General features: G+C 40.6%; 1 protein-coding gene across 1 annotated transcript in view; it reads right to left on the bottom strand.

The window, feature by feature from the left end:
- Window positions 1-18,856, bottom strand: part of CNTNAP2 (contactin associated protein 2) — a 1,400,287-nt gene that overhangs the window by 568,303 nt on the left and 813,128 nt on the right. The window contains exon 10 of the mRNA XM_042471198.1: window positions 15,038-15,176. Coding sequence (XP_042327132.1) covers window positions 15,038-15,176 — 139 coding nt within the window. The remainder of the gene's footprint in view (window positions 1-15,037; window positions 15,177-18,856) is intronic.

Genomic DNA, 18,856 nt, shown 5'->3' with positions numbered 1-18,856 from the left:
ATGTGTCTGAGGAAAGAAACTGAGGAAAGATATCCAGAGTTAGCGGGGAGGGGGGTTCCAGCAGGCACTAATTAAATAGATGCCCTGAGGCCTTGCTATTCAACAACAAACCAAGACAGAGATTCCACTGTAAATCACTTCCTCTCAACCAAGAGTCACACAGAATATATATACCCCACTCACTTCCATGCAGGCATTATCTGGTCATGCCAGCCACAGATGCTGGTGAAACATCAGAAATAAACTCTTCCAGAAAATGTCCACATAGCTCAAAAAGCCCACAAAAAACTATGGCTGCTGGCCATGTAAGCCCTTGACTTCCCAAACTGTATAGCTTCCTTCCACAAACACACTGTGAGACAAGATGGCCCTTGACAGAAAGAAGGGCCCGAAAGGTGAAGGAAAAGCATCTGCAAGTGAATGACTGCTTTAAAAAGTAAATATTCTGCCCCAGAAGGTCCCCTTAATATCTTCAGATAGAATTCAAACAAATAGCCAACTCATGTTGGGAGAAAAGTCAGAAAAGCTAAAGCACAGAATGAGTTCAGGCTTGCTAGAGAGGCTAAAAACAATAAAAGGGGCTTTTTATACCAAATCAGCATTTTCTGTGCAGCCTGCACAACAATGGCGGGAATTATGCACAGAATATATGCTTAACGGTAAATAGTCTTCAAAAACTGTGCAATTATCTGAAGACTTTCTTGCAATGAGAAACCCCACACAAAATTATTTGTTATTTCCTTTGAGAATATAATTAGTGAAACATCATCCCTAGTTTACATAACCTATATATCTGAGTTCTCTGCGACTGAGGCCACTAAGCATAATAAGACTGGGCTAATAAAAATGTGGTCAAATTGGGATTCAAACCTGCTTTTTGTAGCCTCTGCTTTATTAATCTCTTCCATGCCACTTGTGATGCACTATGTGGGGGGGGGGGGGGTGCCTTGTCGGTCTATAATTTAGATCCAAAACACACTGCAGAAATAATCCAGTTTGAGACCGCGTTAATGGCCCAATTAGCCTTCTCTGTCAGAGAGCTCTGGTGCAATAATACACTACAATTCCCAAGATTTCTTAGCAGTGAGTTAAAGCGATCTCTAATTGGATTATTTCTACAGTGTGTTTTGGACATTAGTGTTTACTTGAGTGGAAGTTCAGGTACAATCTTCTCATCCTGTAAATTAGCATGAAGTGAGTTGATCAGGAGACCTGTTACAGACTGCCAAAATAAAGCTGCTTGGGGTCTCTTTGGAGGTATGCTATTTAAATGATGCATGGGTCCTAAGAGTCCGGAGTTCGCGCCAAAGCCACACTCCATTCCTAAGCACTGGAGTGCAGCTTTGGTGCAGCTTCCGGATTCTTAGGATGCATGCATCATTTAAATAGCATACCTCCAAAGAGACCCGAAACAGCTTTATTTTGGCAGTCTGTAACAGGCCACAATTTCCTAACTTTTAGGGCTATATATTTCAACAATAACCTTTCGCTTTCAACTATTTCCCCTACTTATTCTATTTTGTATTTGTTGTACATTGATTTTCATTGCTTCCTTTTTAATTGCCTCCTACTTATCACTTCTTGTGTTAGAATAGCATCCTTTTCAAACCTCTGTGTTTGTAATGTAAAAACTATAGTCTAATAATCTGCACTGTTTTTTTTCTAAAGCATGAAAATGAATTGAAAGCTGGTCTCTAAACCTAGTTCATTGATTTTGTTGGCTTGTGGTTTAATCTCTGTGTGTCCATTCATTCATCTATCCCATCCCAGTTTCACAAAACTCAATATAGGGTTATGCAACCTAATCAGGTTCACTTCTGAATAGATGGAGCCACCAGAAGCAGAAATGAGGAAAGTTCATCTTTTTCTAGTTACTTTAAAAGTTGAAGAATTTTAAGGGGGATTCTGACCAGGTTTTCTCAATTTTTATGTCATTCTGTTATTTTTACTAAGTTTCTTCTTCTTCTTCTTTTTAAAAAGCAATGAACAGTAACAAAAGGCCATTAATAATGCAGTAAGTACCAAAGCAAGATAATTAGTTACTTGAGGTAGCTAGGGTATTTATAATAAGTTACTTCCTTGAGTTCTGCAATGAGTTATATAATAATAATAATAAAAGTTTTATTTATATGCCGCCCTTCCTCCGATCAGGGCGGCTCACAACATATTAAAACATACAAAGTTAAAAACACAGCTAAAACAAAACAGCAGTAAAATGCCCCATAGCCCAGCCTCTTGGCCACGGAAGAGGAGGGAGGCCCACAGGATATTTATTCGGGGAATGCCTGCTGGAATAGAAAGGTTTTGAGATCCTTCCTAAATTGGGCCAGGGTAGAGGACGAGCGGAGCTCGGTGGGCAGCACGTTCCAAAGGGCTGGGGCAGCTATGGAGTAGGTCCTCCGAGTCGTGGAGACTAACCTAGCCCCAGGCACCTTCAGTAGCTGCTGCCCGGACGTTCTGAGGGTGCGAGGCGGAATGTACGGGGAGAGGCGGTCCTTTAGGTATCCTGGGCCCAAGCCATTTAGGGCTTTATAGGTAATTACCAACACCTTATATTGGGCTCGGAAGCGAATGGGCAGCCAATGGAGATCCCTTAAAACCGGTGTTATGTGGCTGGTCCTGGAGGCACCAGTGACCAGCTGGGCTGCCATGTTCTGCACCATCTGAAGCTTCCGAGTTTGGTATAAGGGTTGCCCCATGTAGAATATAATGGCATGAATTGTAGAGTTGGAAGAGACCGCAAGGGTGTCAGAGTGCGGGACCAGAATCCTGGACAATCAACCAGTCGGCTTGATTGATAAATCAACAGCACTTTATTGATAGTTCCAGAATCAACAATTCCACATCACTCAGCTTCATAGCTGAGACTGACCCCTCCCAGCCAAACCAATGCATAAATCCCCCCTGAGCCAAACTACTCCACCCTTAGCAAAAGCCCGCGCAACAGGACCCCTCCTTCCCTTCACTAGTTCCTATCTTCCATTCCTTTTCCCTGAGCTGCTATTCTCACAGAAACGAAACTGCATTCCCAGCCTCTGCGAGCCAGATCCTCAAGGACACCAGATAGCCCACACCTGGTCCAGCCTAGCACTACATATCACTATCTCTAAAGCCTAGCTAAAGCGCAACCCATCCCCCCAGCATCCACAGGTACAATACATCAAAGAGAATACATCAGGATTCTTAACACCCTGCCATGCAGGAACTCTCAATCAAAGCATCCCTGACAGATGGCCATCCAGCCTCTGTTTAAAGACCTCTAAGGAAGGAGACTCCACTACACTCTGAGGGAGTTTGTTCCACTGTCAAACAGCCCTTACTGTCAGGAAGTTCCTCCTAATGTTGAGGTGGAATCACTTTTCCTGTAGTTTTCATCCATTGTTCCGGGTCCTAGTCTCTGGAGCAGCAGAAAACAAGCTTGCTTTCTCCTTAATATGGCATCCCTTCAAATATTTAAACAGGGCTATCATATCACCTCTTAACCTTCTCTTCTCCAGGCTAAACATCCCCAGCTCCCTAACTCACAGGGCATGGTTTCCAGACCCTTCACCATTTTAGTCGCCCTCCTTTGGACACTCCAGTTTCTCAGTTGTGGTGCCCAGAACTGGACGCCCCTTTGTAACCCTAGCACGCGCGGAGCACTTTTAGGCCTGTCTGTAATGGGCCTAAGATGATGAAATATAAGACCTGCTTATCAAATTGGTAAGACGTATATTAATACTGAAGAAAATGGGATCAGAATTCAAAATGACATGGACAGATTGGAGTGCTCGGACAAAACTAGCAAAATGAATTTCAACTAAGATAAATGTAGGGTACTACATCTGGGCAGCAAAAATGACATACACAAATATAGGATGGGTGACACCTGGCAGTGTAAAAAAGATCCAGGCTACCTGTAGTCTACTAAGTGTCAAGTGGTATCCAAAAAAAGCCAGTATAATTCTAGGCTGCATTAAAACGGGTATTGGGTCCAGATCAAGTCATGCCATTATATTCTACTTTCTACTTCACTTAAAATTCTGTACTCAGCTTGGAGTACCACAGTTCAAGAAGGATACTGACAAGCTTGAAAAAAGTACAGGGAAGAGTGACCAAAATATTCATAGTTCTGGAAAGTTCTGATTCTTCCAGTCATGACCATATAAAACATCATTTCCCCATATTTCTGTTATAATTTTTCATCTAAAATTATATTTAATGAATACATTTTTGGATCCTTTTCTATCCTTTCCTGTAAAATAATTTGGATTAATTTATGAATTTCATTCCAATATTTTAATGCTATTTCACATATGAAAAAGGGTACCAATTTTCCTCCCACATTTCCAACATATATTATTAACATTTTTAAACATTTTTGCTAATTTGGTGGGTGTATGATACGAACAGAGATACATTTTGTAACAGTTTTCTTTATAGTTGGAACTTAAAGTATATTTCATTTGTTTCATCCAGGTTTTCTGCCATTGGTGTAAGTCTATATTTTGTCCCTGAGTGACTTTCCTATTAATGGAAACTTTGCATTAATAGGAAAGTCATTCTCTCTGAATGATTCCAGGATTCTTGAGGGAGCTGACAATTCCATCATGCTGGGGAAGTGCGCCTGGCGTTCATACACTTGCGCTTCCTAATGTTTCCTTGGCGATTGGCAGATGGTAAGATCCTGTGTTATAATCTTCTTCTCAAAAGGGAAACAGTTAACTGCAACATATCTCAAAAAAGCTACTGTATTTGAATATGATACGGTTGCATATATATCATGTCCTTCATTTCTAGAAATACCAACTGTTAAACAGCATACCACTAGGAAATTTATGTTTTTTGAAAATGTATTATGATAAATATTAAAAAGGAAACTAAAAGCCAGTACTGATGTCATACCTGAGCAAAGCTCTTCAACTCCTCCTGGTCAAATATAATGGAACTGAAACATCCACCAACATTATGCATGAAAGATATTGTCAAAGTGTTATATGTAATGTGAAGTCGAAGGCTTTCATTGCTGGCATCCATAGTTTTTTGTGGGTTTTCGGGCTATGTGGCCATGTTCTATAAGAATTTATTCCTGATGTTTTATCAGCATCTGTGGCTGGCATCTTCAAAGAAGATGCCAGCCACAGATGCTGGCAAAACATCAGGAATAAACTCGTATAGAACATGGCCACATAGATGCCAGCCACAGATGCTGGCAAAACGTCAGGAATAAACTCTTATAGAACATGGCCACATAGCCCAAAAAAACCCACAAAAAACTATGTTCTATGTAATTTGAAAAAATAATATCTTTTTTAAAAAATTGCTACTCTGTTTTTGAGTTTCTCCAGGGTGGGAAGAATGTATAGGCCTCATTAACTCCTTCACTTCTCATCTCACACTAGTATTTTTCTATATGGGAAAGTGAGAGCAAAGTAGTATTTATTTATACAGTTCATTAGAGGTCCAAATTGCTCACAACATCATCAAGCAGATGGCCCAAAAGGGCTGCCACTGGGCCGCATTGGAGTGGGGCGTGCACATGACGCATGTCCCAAATATGACCAGAAGCTGCCCCATGTGTGGCTCATTTCCAAAGGGCCAGTCCAAAACCAGCCTGAAAAGGAATGGAAAAATCTGCTCCTTTACGGCAGGCCAGTTGGGGACCATGGAGGCAGCCCAAATCGGGGCCAGGCACATGCAGCTGTTGTGGCCCTGATGCAAATGGGCCTCTCACAGTTCTGCACAGTCCTTTTGGGCCATCTGTTTCACCACAATGTTTCAGGGAAGTTCTCATCACCAAGAAAGGAACTCTGCTTCAATTTCCAAAGATACAGAATGTTTTAGGAATCATCCAATTTCAATTTGGCCAAATCTGATGCGAAATTCTACCAACTAATCTGTACTTTGGAACAAATTAAGCTGCTCTTGCTGAAGACCTTGGCTGCCTACTTGCTTCTCAGCTTGACTACATGTGTGTTTTGCATCTGCTTGTTTCCCAAAACCAAAGCAATGACAGTTCCTCATCTGAAAAAAACAGGGAGGAATTGGTCCTTTAGCTATGCACCCAGTACATCACCTTAAGGGTTCCAATGACTCAGTATCTTCAAGAGCATATATTTTCCAAGGCAATATGCAATGTAATTTTTTTCATAGCACATAATCTTTATATAACATTTTTAATGTTCAAAGCAATACATGCTTGTTATCCTAATTTTCATGTACAACTACCCTTCATAGAATGCCAGTATTATTGTATCATCTAAATACTGGAAATGGGGAACTGTTTCTAAAAGAATATCTTTCCTAATGTAAGTGCAAATACAGCTGAAACAAGATAGGGATGTCTGGTTTGCAGCTCAGTCTCTTGGGAAAGACATTTCACTTGTTTTACTGGCTTGCTTTTCTGACTAGTAATCAGACAGCACTGGAAATGCAATTCTAGCAGTTTTTGTCAGTCAAATGCCAGACTCCTTCACATGCTGCATTGCACAGTATCTGCAGGCAAGCAGTCAACTCTCAGAGGGAAAAGGAACCTGGTGTACCTTGAAATATGGGTGCTGTGTACATTTAATAAAGCAGTTACTGGACAAACCAACACCTCCAGGTGATAAGGAGGAAATAATATATTCCACACACACGCAAACTACTGACAAATAGCTATAGAAAAGGTTGTCTCTATTATGTTTAATTTCATTTTCACACCTCTGCTGTTTCACATATCTTTAACCCCATGCCAGACTTTCACTAAAATTGATATATGTTAAACATATTCAATAATGCCATATCAGTTAGGAGGTGCCAAATCATTTTTAGGATCTATACCAATTATATATATATATATATATATATATCATATACACTCACTATAGGTCCTATCTCTTTGGAAGGTTCCAGATGGTGAGGCTGGGGGACAGCTGCTCTCATAAAAGAGAGCTCACATCGGGTGTCCCCCAGGGCGCCATTCTGTCCCCCATGCTATTTAACATTTACATGAAGCCGCTGGGAGAGATCATCCGGAGCCATGGAGCGTGGTGTTATCAGTACGCTGATGACACCCAGATCTATCTCTCCATGTCTCTGACTGATACAGTAGCTAAGGACGGCATCTCTCCTCTGGACGCCTGTCTGGGGGCAGTAATGGGCTGGATGAGGAAAAACAAACTCAGACTGAATCCAGAGAAAACAGAGGTACTCATGATAGGTGCTCCGAACCTAGACAGGGAAATTTGTCATCTGATCCTGGATGGGGTTAAACTTCCCCTAAAGGACACAGTTCGTAGTTTGGGAGTACTCCTGGATCCATCTCTGCAGTTATCATCTCAAGTGGATGCAATGGCCAGGAGTGCTTGGTACCAGCTTCGGCTGATACGCCAACTACGTCCCTGTCTGGATCGTAAGGACCTAGAAAGTGTAGTACATGCACTGGAAACCTCTCATTTGGATTTCTGAAATGCGCTCTACATGGGACTACCTTTGTATCAGGTTCAGAAGCTTCAATTGATTCAAAACGCTGCAGCCAGATTGATCATGGGGACAGCTAGATCTGACAACATAACACCCGTATTAAAATCTCTTCACTGGCTGCCAATTCGTTTCTGGTCCCAGTACAAAGTATTGGTTATTACCTTTAAAGCCCTAAATGGCTTGGGCCCGAGTTACTTGAGGGAACGCCTCTCCCTGCATAATCCACCCCGCACACTCAGAACAACAGGAAAATTATTACTCAATCATCCCAAGGTGAGATTGGTGACTACCCATCAAAGGGCTTTTACAGCAGTAGCGCCTTCTCTCTGGAATGGTCTTCCAGAAGAGATCCGCCTCAGTGGAACAGTGGAAGCTTTTAAAAAGGCATTAAAAACCTACCTCTTCCTACAAGCTTACCCTGCCAACTCCTTGTAATAAAAGTTTTCCCCTATTGACTACTATGTATATACCCCTGATTTTAATATTTTTGAATTGTATGCTTTTAGATAACGATACTGGATTTTAAATTGTATTAATGTTTGTTAATTTGGTTTTAATGTGCAATTTCATCTTTTATTGTATCCATTTTATCTGCTGAACACCGCTTTGATCTATAGGAAAAGCAGTATATAAATAAACAATTTAATTATTATTATATTATATTATAGGAAAGTCAAGCAGAGTTAGCCAGGTTTCTGGGAAATTTTTGTTTTACCAGGTTTCTGGGAAATATTTGTTGTGAATACTTGTGCAATGTACTGTTTTGACATTTCTAATGTACAACCATATCATCTGAACTATGACAACAAACTCAGTTTGTCAATTATAAGATATTATTATATACAGGCACTTGAACTGGACAGCATGTTGATCATTCTGGAAACTATGTGACTTCAATGATAAGTAACTACACTTGCAGATTTTACAGATCATCTAGCAAAAATAATGCAGTATTATTTCTGAAGAATCAGAAAGGCCTTTGATTTACTGTTCTGGATGCTCCCCTCACCCCCTATGTAACTTCAGGTGCTCACTGTTATATGAGTACATATACAATGACTGCAATCCTATGAGTTACCTCCAACTAGAGTAGACCCACTGAATCTTTTGTTGAATGGTGAGACAATATGTAGATTAATCCCACTGATTCAATGGATCTTCTCTAGTTGTGATTATGAGTGGTGGAGGAGAAAGGACATGCCTAAAGGTATTTTGTTTCCTTTCAAATGCAACCATAAATTTGTAAAATGGCATACAATGCCACCCTTATGCTCATGCATACAAGTCAGCCCAGATAAACATGTGCAGGCCCTTGCTTAGAAATGTTAGCTTTATCAAGGTTCACTTGCTTCCCTCAACATTCCTCACAGTTTTGCCCAAGAAAGAACCTATATATTTCTTCTGGAATTTTTCCTCCATGAAATCCAGTGATAATTTTCTCAGAGCAGCTTTATCATAGTCATGTGCTCCCCATTCCTAAGTACTAAGAAATCCATGGCAGCATTTACAGATAAGCCTTGTCTTTTCAAACTTTTTTTTTTCTAATTTTCTTTTTGAAAGTACAGGGATTATGGGTTTGTAAAAACAACAGCAACATTTTCAAAACAAATATTCATGCAAGTACTGCTGCTCTCAAAGAAAACCTAGGCCTTGTACACACACACAGGAAGCAACATCCTGGCGGTGCTAGTAGGGCTCGGGAGCATGCAGACTGTAAGCCTGAGGGCAGGGAACTGTCTAATTAAAAATAATAATTGTAAGCTGCTCTGATAGCCTTTAGGGCTGAAGGGTGGGGTATAAATACCATAAATAAAATAAATAAATAAAATAAATGCACCAACCACATACTCCCGAGCTCTACTATGTGCAGGTGGTGCCATAATTGTATGGCACCGCCCACATGGGGGGCGTGTCTATGACGTGTGGGCATCTGAGCGCCCACACATCTTCTGGAGGAAGCGCTGTCATAGGGCTGCGTTGTAGCCCTTATGATGGTGCAAAAAAGGAGCCGCTCTAGGCAGCTCCTGTTTTACTGAGCAGCAGTACTGCGCCGTTTGGTTGCTGCGGTAATGCTGCACAGCACACATGGGCAGCATTTCTCCGCCTGTCTGTCTCGGACCTTACTGTGATGCCTCCTGGAGGGGAACAATTTGCCCTGGGCCTCCATAAGGGTCAGCACCAGGTCCTCTGTAAACTCTGACCAGCTGCTCGGAGTGTTTAGAGTGAAGTCTCACATCAAACCCAACAATTGCAAGACCTTCAGAGAGATTTGAGCAAAATCTCTCTTCACATCTTGTGGCAGTTGAAGATCCTATGTCGAGATTTGGTATGAGATTTGGCAGGCCTATATAGGCCTGAGGACATGTCTGCTGGCCATTGCTGGCCAGGCTGTTCATGTGAGCAACAGGGACATATGGCAGAACATTGTTTCGGGGGAGTGGCTCTACAATTTCTCACCCAAAGCTGAATTGGCTCATTTATGCAGGGATGATGGGGTACCTCTCCCCCAGAGGGGTGTGATACTTATTTCAAGTTGATTGCCCAACATATTCATTGTTGCATCTAGTGGAGGCTGGGGTTGGGGGATAAGGAATTGCCAAGCTGGGCTTGTCCTTTTTTTTTTTTTTTTGGCAGATAGCGGAAGAGAGATGGGACATCAGGCACAATATAAATCAGAGAGAAGAGGATAGCAGAGCCTATGAAAGGGGGTCACCTGCAGTTGGGGGCAAATGGAGGAGACCCCTCTACCTCCCCAGTCATAGAATCATAGAGCTGGAAGAAACCTCAAGGGTCATCCAGTCTAATCCCCTGCCATGCTCACAATCAAAGCACCCCCATCAGATGGCCACCCAGCCTGTTTAAAGACCTCCCAAAAATGACACTCTACTAATTTCCAAGAGTGTGTGTTCCACTGTCGAACAACCCTTACTGCCAGAAGGTTCCTTCTGATGTTGAGGTGTAATCTCTTTTCCTATAGCTTGCATTCATTGTTCCTTTTTCTCTGGAGCAGTAGAAAATAAGTTTGCTCCATCCTCAGTATGACACTTAAATATACTTAAACAGGACCATCATATCACTTCTTAACATTCTCTTCTCCAGGCCAGGGATTACAACCAAGGTGGCAAGTTTTTGCATTGCTGCAATAGCTTGTAGATGAAAAATGGTGTCTTAATTTTTAAATTTACTCTATTGATTTCATCTAGTATTTGTATTTGAAGGGATTTCACTGAATTTATAGTCTCCAAGCTGTATTCCTATTGTATTTGTACCGTACCATTTGCATTGTTTTGTTTTGTTTTTCTATTGGGCATTGTATAATATTGTACTCTTTTATATTTTTTATGCTGGTCATTGACCGTAATAAAATTTCATTTAATTTCTCCAGGCTAAACATACCCAGGTCACTTAAGTCTCTCCTCATAAGGCATGGTTTTCAGACCTTTCCCCATTCTGGTCAACCTCCTCTGGACATGCTCCAACTTGTCAACATCCTCTTGGAATTATGGTGCCAAAAACAAGACACAGTATTCCAGGTGAGCCCTGACCAAAGCAGAATAGAGTTGCACTATAACTTCCCGTGATCTAGACACTATATGTCTATTGATGCAGCCTAGAATATGTCTTAACAAATAGAGGTTTATGAGCAAGAGTGTAATTTATTAATCTTATAAAATTTGATCATTTGAGTATTATAAATGTAAAGACACATAAACCTCCATTTGCTAAAACACGTTAAGTCTGGCCCACAAGTTGACAGCCTGGCCAGCCTTCCTCAAAAAGGAAGAGAGATGGGCGGTTACTGAATAAGGGGCGCTGTTTCAGAAAGTGATCCCACCATTTTCGGTTCTCCTCTTCTACACTTGGAAAGAGCAATGGAACGGAAGCCAACTTGAGACTCAGCTATTCTCTAAGGACCTACTGTTCCAAGTTCCACTGTGGTTCAGTTTAATTTGCTCTTCCAGTCATTAGCTAATTCATATGCTGGGCTTGTGTGTAGGGGTACATATCTGCATGTGAATGTTTGTGACAGTGTTTGGGTGTCTGGGTGAGAAGCAAATTGAGGGTGCATTACAACAACTCATGACCCATTCTGGAATGTGGCTCCACCCATTTGGTTCAGCAGCTCCAAGCTTACCTGGCATGTACTCCCTGATATGCTTGTCTGGAACCAATTAGGCCCTAAGACAAGCAATAATTATTCATTCAGCAAGGAAAAAAATGGATATAATGCCTTCAATTCTGTTTCAATGGTAAACAGGTCATCTAATTTAAATAAGCAAATCTCACAGAGCAAAAGATGTGGGGGAGGGGCACTTCGTTGAAAATGACAAATCCATACTTCTTAATCAAGCACACTAACCAGACTATAATTATATTGTAATAATCTCACTTTTCAAAGTGTTGTGGTGCAGTTTTAAATTTTTAAAAAGTGCATTAGAGAAAAATGCATGATATGTATATAAAGTTGAGAAAAAACGATCTGATTGGGAAAGAACTCAAAAATGCATGATGACATGGGAAATCACTAAAATTGTGAATCTTTGGGAAATTTGATACAAAACTGTATGCACAGGATAAGAAATGGTACATACAAAAACTTGTTCAATTACCAAAAAAAAATAAATAAATAAAAAAAAAATGTGGAAGCCAAACAGGGCAGAATTCAGGCAGAAACAGGACACAATTAATTTAATGTGGGAAAAATGATAAACTAAGCAGAATCAAATGTAACAGATTCATGTATGCCTATGTTCTCTCTGTTCCATGGCTTTTACTGGTAAAACCACCATTCCTATCCCATGTCCTCTCACAATGTATAGCTATTGCACTAATGATATTGATGATATTGAGCTCATCTCTTTAAGTTATCTCCCAAAACATCTACTCAGAAGTGTCTCATAACTGATTCCCTTTTGGACTCATGCTGTGACATCATCACGGTCCTCTTTCCACTAGATACAGCCAGTAATACTGAAAGGGTAATGCACCAACTGGATGACATCATGATAAAGGTAAATATTGTAATTGTTACAGGAGATGAAGAAGAGTTGAAACTTGGGGATAGGTCAGCAAAGGCAGGGGTATTATATTAGGCATAATATATAGTTCTGCCATCAGTTGAATCTGAACTGATGTCCACAACTGCAGCTTTTCATGGCAATGATTCTATGTGCATAGAGGGAGCATTCCATACATGACAGTCATGTAACTCATCAGCAAGATTGTTCACAAATAGAAATGTCAGAGATATACACTGCAGAGCAGAGTAACATTCATGTTTATTCTGCTTTGGTACCCTATTTTCCAGCGTATAAGACGACTGAGCGTATAAGACGACCCCCCACTTTCCCAGTTAAAATATAGAGTTTGAGATATACTCGCCGTATAAGACTATCCCTCTTCTAACGCACACCAAATAAAAATTAAAAAAACATCAGATTTGATTTAAATATGGTACTTTTAATTCAAATGCTTATGACATGCAGGTACTTAGCAGGAAAAGCTGTTGTATACAAAGCCTGCTTGGATTGATTTGCTCTCCCTGCCTGCCCAGCCCTCCCTGTCTCCAAGACTATCAGAGTGGTAACGCAAACACAGCTCTTAATAATAATAAATAATAATAATTTGTTTTATTTATATACCGCTATTCCAAAGATCATAGCGGTGAACAGCAAGTAAGCTAATTTGCCCCCAACAGTCTGGGTACTCATTTTAGTGACCTCAGAAGGATGCAAGCCTGAGTCGAGCTTGGGCCCTTTTGCTGGTCTTGAACTCGCAACCTTGTGGTTTTGAGTGAATGGCTGCAGTACAGGTATTTAACCACTGCGCCACCAGGGCTCTTTATTTCATACCCCATGCATCCTGGATGTCTGCAGCTTGCTCTACCCTTCACTTACACCTTCCTGGTGAGGCGCCCCCTCACCTCATCATCAGGACCATGTTAAGTCACTTCTTTCCACAAATCCTGGTGAGTGGATTTTCTTCTACCATACTTGCCCCCCTTTCTGCTTCCATAGAGTCGCCACATACGGCGGGGATGCGGCCGCCACCATTTTTGAGCTCCCCCTACCATATGTGGCAACTGCAGATCCTCCAGTCCAGCTCAGAAGATCAGCACCTGCCCTATAAGACAACACCCGGTGTATAAGACGACCCCTGACTTTTGAGAAGATTTTTCTGGGTTTAAAAGTAGTTTTATACGCCAGAAAATACAGTACTTTGTCATTATTTATGCTAAGCAAGAAGGTGAAATGTTTTTATTATAAGAAAATATGAGTACTCTTAAAGCTCTCACAGGAGCTTGGTTGTCTCAGGGATCTTTTATATTATAACAGTGTTCCAATAGACTATTTCACAACATACTAAATCTCAAGTTACACCAAATCCACTTGGGGAAGGAAATTGCTTCTGATGCTGAAGATGTATATTGAACAAGTGATAGAGGGTGCAGTCCTTTTCAAAGTTGATCATCTGTATTTTAATTTTGTATGCTGACATTAACTGCTCCATCTATTCATTTTGAAAAAAAGCACTAAGTTTTAAGAATAGCTTATGTGTGTTGTTTCAGAGAAATGGGCTACTGCAGCATACGTGATTTTATCACAACGCTGTGACTCCAACCGAGATATCAAAGAGGCAGTGGCAAGCTGCTCCTTACCCACCATCTGGTTTTCCCCTATGTCAGCTGCAATCTAAAAATACTTTTAGTATTTCCCTGTTTTTAAGAGACTGGTGTCTTCAGTGCTAGAGATAATAGGTGCAGTGACAGAGACTGGGACAGCAATTTTATGGGGCAGGGGGAGGCAGAGGCACCCCACCTGGCTAGGCAATATGTCATTGTTGTGAGTCAGGGGCAGGGGTTCTTGTTGGGGGCTGAAGCTTTGGTGAGGTTTCTCCTTGTTGGCTTTCCCCTTTTCATTTTTAAAATATACAAATATTCTTTACTTCCCCAATGAAGCCTCAGCTAAACACACACCCCATATAAGAAAATATTTGCACCAGTTCATTAATTATTCTTTAAGGGGTTGGTAAAGAAGAAGGTATCCTCTGTATTGTTCTTAAGAGGTCATCAGTGACTACAAGTACCTTCCATGCCAGAATCTGATAACATGTGAAACAGCCTTTGAAGGAGCTGAAATATGGAGGGGGGGGAGTGTCACTCCTTCAGTATCTTATGATGTCAGTATCATAAGTACCTTCAGTATCTTACAATATGACTCCTAAACACAGTTGCACACTAATAGGTCATATGCCCACCTGCCTTTTGCTGAGTTAACCACTTGACTCATCAAATCATCAAATCTATTTATTGCATAGCACCACCACTCCTTCTCCAGACTCTTGTATTTCACTCACTGCTAGCAGCCCAGAAACCCATTTACAAGGATCCCATCTCAGTCAGTGGTGAGTTCTCATTCATACATACCATTTGAGAATTGTTGCTAAATAGATGTTGTGGTATAAATGACAAGCAAAAGTGAATCAAGGATGATATACAGAGAAATGATCTTGGCATTTTCCATTTATTGGGCCTGTTCATCATGCAGTGTTCTTTGCATGCTTTTCCACTCACCGTTCCTTGCCTAATGCTTACCGATCAATAATGGCACACATATCAATGCTGATGTTGGCAAAACTTCCCAGCTTTCCTTGTTCTACTGCATGCAAATCCACCAGTTGATCGTCCACATGAATAAGTTGCATGCAGCCTTGGAAGGACTGATGGAGGAAACCTGTATGCAAACGGGGGGGGGGGGGGGGAAAGGGGGGAATGTTATATTCAATAGGTGATACAACCAAATAATTTAATCTGTAGTCCTCAAAACATGTTTCTACATTCCCTTGTCAAAATAATGCATTTAACATCAATAATGTCCAGAAAAATAAAATAGGGGCTGCCTCCAAAGGTAAAGAGAAGAATTATAACATACTAGTCAAACTGAATGAGTACTGCAACATATCAAGCCAGAACTCTCCATAGATGCCAAGATGACTGAACTGAGACAGTCATTTTTTGAACATACTGTGAGAAGACAGGACTCATTAGAAAATACAATAATGGCTGGTAATGTGGAAGGCTGTAAAAAAGAGAGGAAGACCCTGGTGGCGCAGTGGTTAAATGCCTGTACTTCAGCCATTCACTCAAAACCACAAGGTTGCGAGTTCAAGACCAGCAAAAGGGCCCAAGCTCGACTCAGGCTTCCATCCTTCCGAGGTCGCTAAAATGAGTACCCAGACTGTTGGGGGCAAGTTAGCTTACTTGCTAATTAGCTTAATTGCTGCTCACCGCTATGATCTTTGGAATAGCGGTATATAAATAAAACAAATTATTATTATTATTATTATTATTATTATTATTATTATTATTATTATTGGTGGATAGATTCAACCAAGAAACCGTTGGCCCTGAGTTTGGAAGACTTAAGCAAGGCCACTGATAAAAGAGACACTTGGAGATTTGTCATTCATAGGGTTGCCATAGCTTAAAGTTAACAAGAGAGCAATTAACAACAACAATAGCATTTAGTGCATTTGCTAAAAACTGCAAAAATAGTTTTTGGCTCAAACAGTAGCAAATATAACTATATACTTTTCACTAATCACAATTTTATCAGTCATATGTACGTCTATCATGTTGAATCTTCCTGTAGCTACAGGACAATAGCAATGTTCATTAATGATGAAACTTCATTTATGTAGTGGAACAATCTGTTTTGATTTTATGAAATAAAATAGAAATAGAATACCATGTTGCATGACCTCATATTTTTAACAGTCTTGCAACAACTAAAACATTTTGGTTCAGTGCACTCCAGAAGAAACAAACAAAGAATTAGCTTCACTTGCTAAAACAGACAGACTGGAAGGGCATTGGCTGATTTATACAAAGTGAAGACAGGACTTTTAGTGCATCCCACCAGGACGTTTTCCTATGCATGCCACATTGGAACAGACAGGCCCAATTCATTTCAATATGGCTTGGAAAGAAGGGCTCTCTAGCAGACAAGCGCAGGTCTCTAGAGCAGCTGTCCCTAGAAGGAGTTCCAGGGTTCATCATCAATGTCCCCTCCAACGTGTGCCTCGGCTTCCTGTCTCTTCCACTGAGGCACCGCCATTGGATTGCTGTGTGCCAGCTTGATGGCATCTATTACAACTTTGACTGCAATTTGAAGGCACCAGTTCCAACTGGCAGCGAAGCTGACCTCAGGTATTCATGGAATCTTGCGAATAAGCAATGCAGCATAGAACTGCAAGCAAATCACATAACCTTAAGTAAAATGTTAGTCATGGAGGTAAACATAATGGAAATAATAAGGACAATTAAAAGCCTTTTGGAACAGCCAGGTTTCTGTGTATGTCCATGCATGTTTACTCACAAACTAGTCTCATTGTTTTCAATGCAGCTTTTTCCCAGGTAGATATGAATAGCATTGCATCCTAGAATAATAAAAGTGTTACAGTCTCAGAGTAGGTGCCAGTGCCCAAAATGCCCTGTTCCTACTGGTTGCCAGTTGTATTTCATTCATCAGTATGTAGCCACAGCAAGGCTTCAGATCTTCAGCGGAGTATGTCCTAAGGAACATATGAAAGAAGGTGCTCCTTAAAATTAACAGTGACCTAGAAGGTGAAGTCTGCTCCAGGAAAAGATCAGGTTTGCTTCTGTCCTAATATATATCCAAGTTGAGCTTTAGAAGAGCCAGGGATCAGGATTTCTGAAGGCCTACCCTCTCAGGTCAGGGAGTGGGACTGGACTCCATTTCCATTTGGTTGAATCTGTCATTTCACTCTGCATGGGATAAGGTTAAGAGATGATATGATAGCCCTGTTTAAATATTTGAAGGGGTGTCATATTGAGGATGGAGCGAGATTGTTTGCTGCAGCTCCAAAGAATAGGATCTAGAGCAATGGATACAAGCTACAGGAAAAGTGATTCCACCTCAACATTAGGGGGGGAAATCCTGACAGTAAGAGCTATTTGACAGTGGAACACACTCCCACAGAGTGCAGTGGAGTCTCCTTTTTTGAGGGTTCTAAACAGAGACTGGATGGCCACCTCTTGAGAGTACTTTGATTGTGTATTCCTGCATGACAGGAGGTTGGACTGGATGGCCTTTGTGGTCTCTTCCAGCTCTATAGTTCTATGTCCTTTATTGCAATTGTCTACATTAGAGCTGAGCACCTTTGGATGGTTGAAAAAGGCCTTAGGATGTGTGTGGTGGCCACACTTTGCCTGCTGCTTGTACAGAACAGGTATGTCAACACAGCCAACCTCTGCAGACTTGCTTCAGCAAGGCATTTGTTTGTTCATGCTTTACAAATATATAAAAAATAGAAACCTTTTTCATTTCAGCCTAAAATGGTATTATATTTTCAGCCCATTGTATTTCATATTTATTTCTCTACCTTTCCTTTATCTGTAAAATCATTATTTTAACATATGTTAGAAACTATTATTTAGGAGATAGTCCAAATACCAGTGAAAGGATTCCTGTTTGACCCTTTTCCCCTCAAATAAGTACTTATAGCTATTTTTTAAAAAATATATATCCAAGAATCTTCCTGTATCTAAGCACATTAACTAAAACGGTCAAAGATCATTTTTCTACAACTCTTTATCTGCTAAACTGTAAACGGGATTCTGGGAATACCACGAGGGTTGCATACATATAATACAATAACGCTTTACAAAAATATCAACAATAGAAACCTTTTTCATTTCAGCTGAAAATGGCACTATATCTTAAGCTTGCTGTATTTCATATAAGTAGCTTTTACGAAGAGACTGAAAGGCTTTGGAAACTTCATTTGCACTTCAAACCCTCACTATAAAATATGGTCTCTTATAATATTTTTAATGGATGGAGAAAAGAGTGCTGCTATTACCTGCCATTTTTACATGATTCCAAATTTGCAGATAAGTCTCCAGGCTCTTTTTAGTCTGCTCTATCTTTGAGTATGAAGAAGGGATTATTATTCCCATTTTGGAAACAGAGAGCTACCAAATAAATGACTGCCACATAAATTAATGTACGAGTGGAAACTTGAATCAAGGCCACCCAGGTTATAAATTTATGATGCAAGGCTAACACTTGAGAGAACAAATGAACACCAGAACAAACAAATGCCTTGCTGAAGCAAGTCTGCAGAGGTTGGCTGTGTTGACATACCTGTTCCATACAAGCAGCAGGCAAAGTGTGGCCACCACACACATCCTAAGGCCTTTTTCAACCATCCAAAGGTGCTCAGCTCTAATATAGACAATTACAATAAAGGACATAGAGCTGGAAGAGACCACAAAAGCCATCCAGTCCAACCTCAATGCCTGCTCATTTATGTGTGGATACTCTATATGCAACCTAGATTGCTAGAAAATCTTATCTTCTCCATAGTCCACTTTGAATGAATTTGTTTG

Source organism: Sceloporus undulatus, chromosome 6 (assembly GCF_019175285.1).
Source record: "Sceloporus undulatus isolate JIND9_A2432 ecotype Alabama chromosome 6, SceUnd_v1.1, whole genome shotgun sequence".
NCBI lineage: Eukaryota > Metazoa > Chordata > Lepidosauria > Squamata > Phrynosomatidae > Sceloporus > Sceloporus undulatus.
This window is presented reverse-complemented; position numbering and strand designations above follow the sequence as displayed.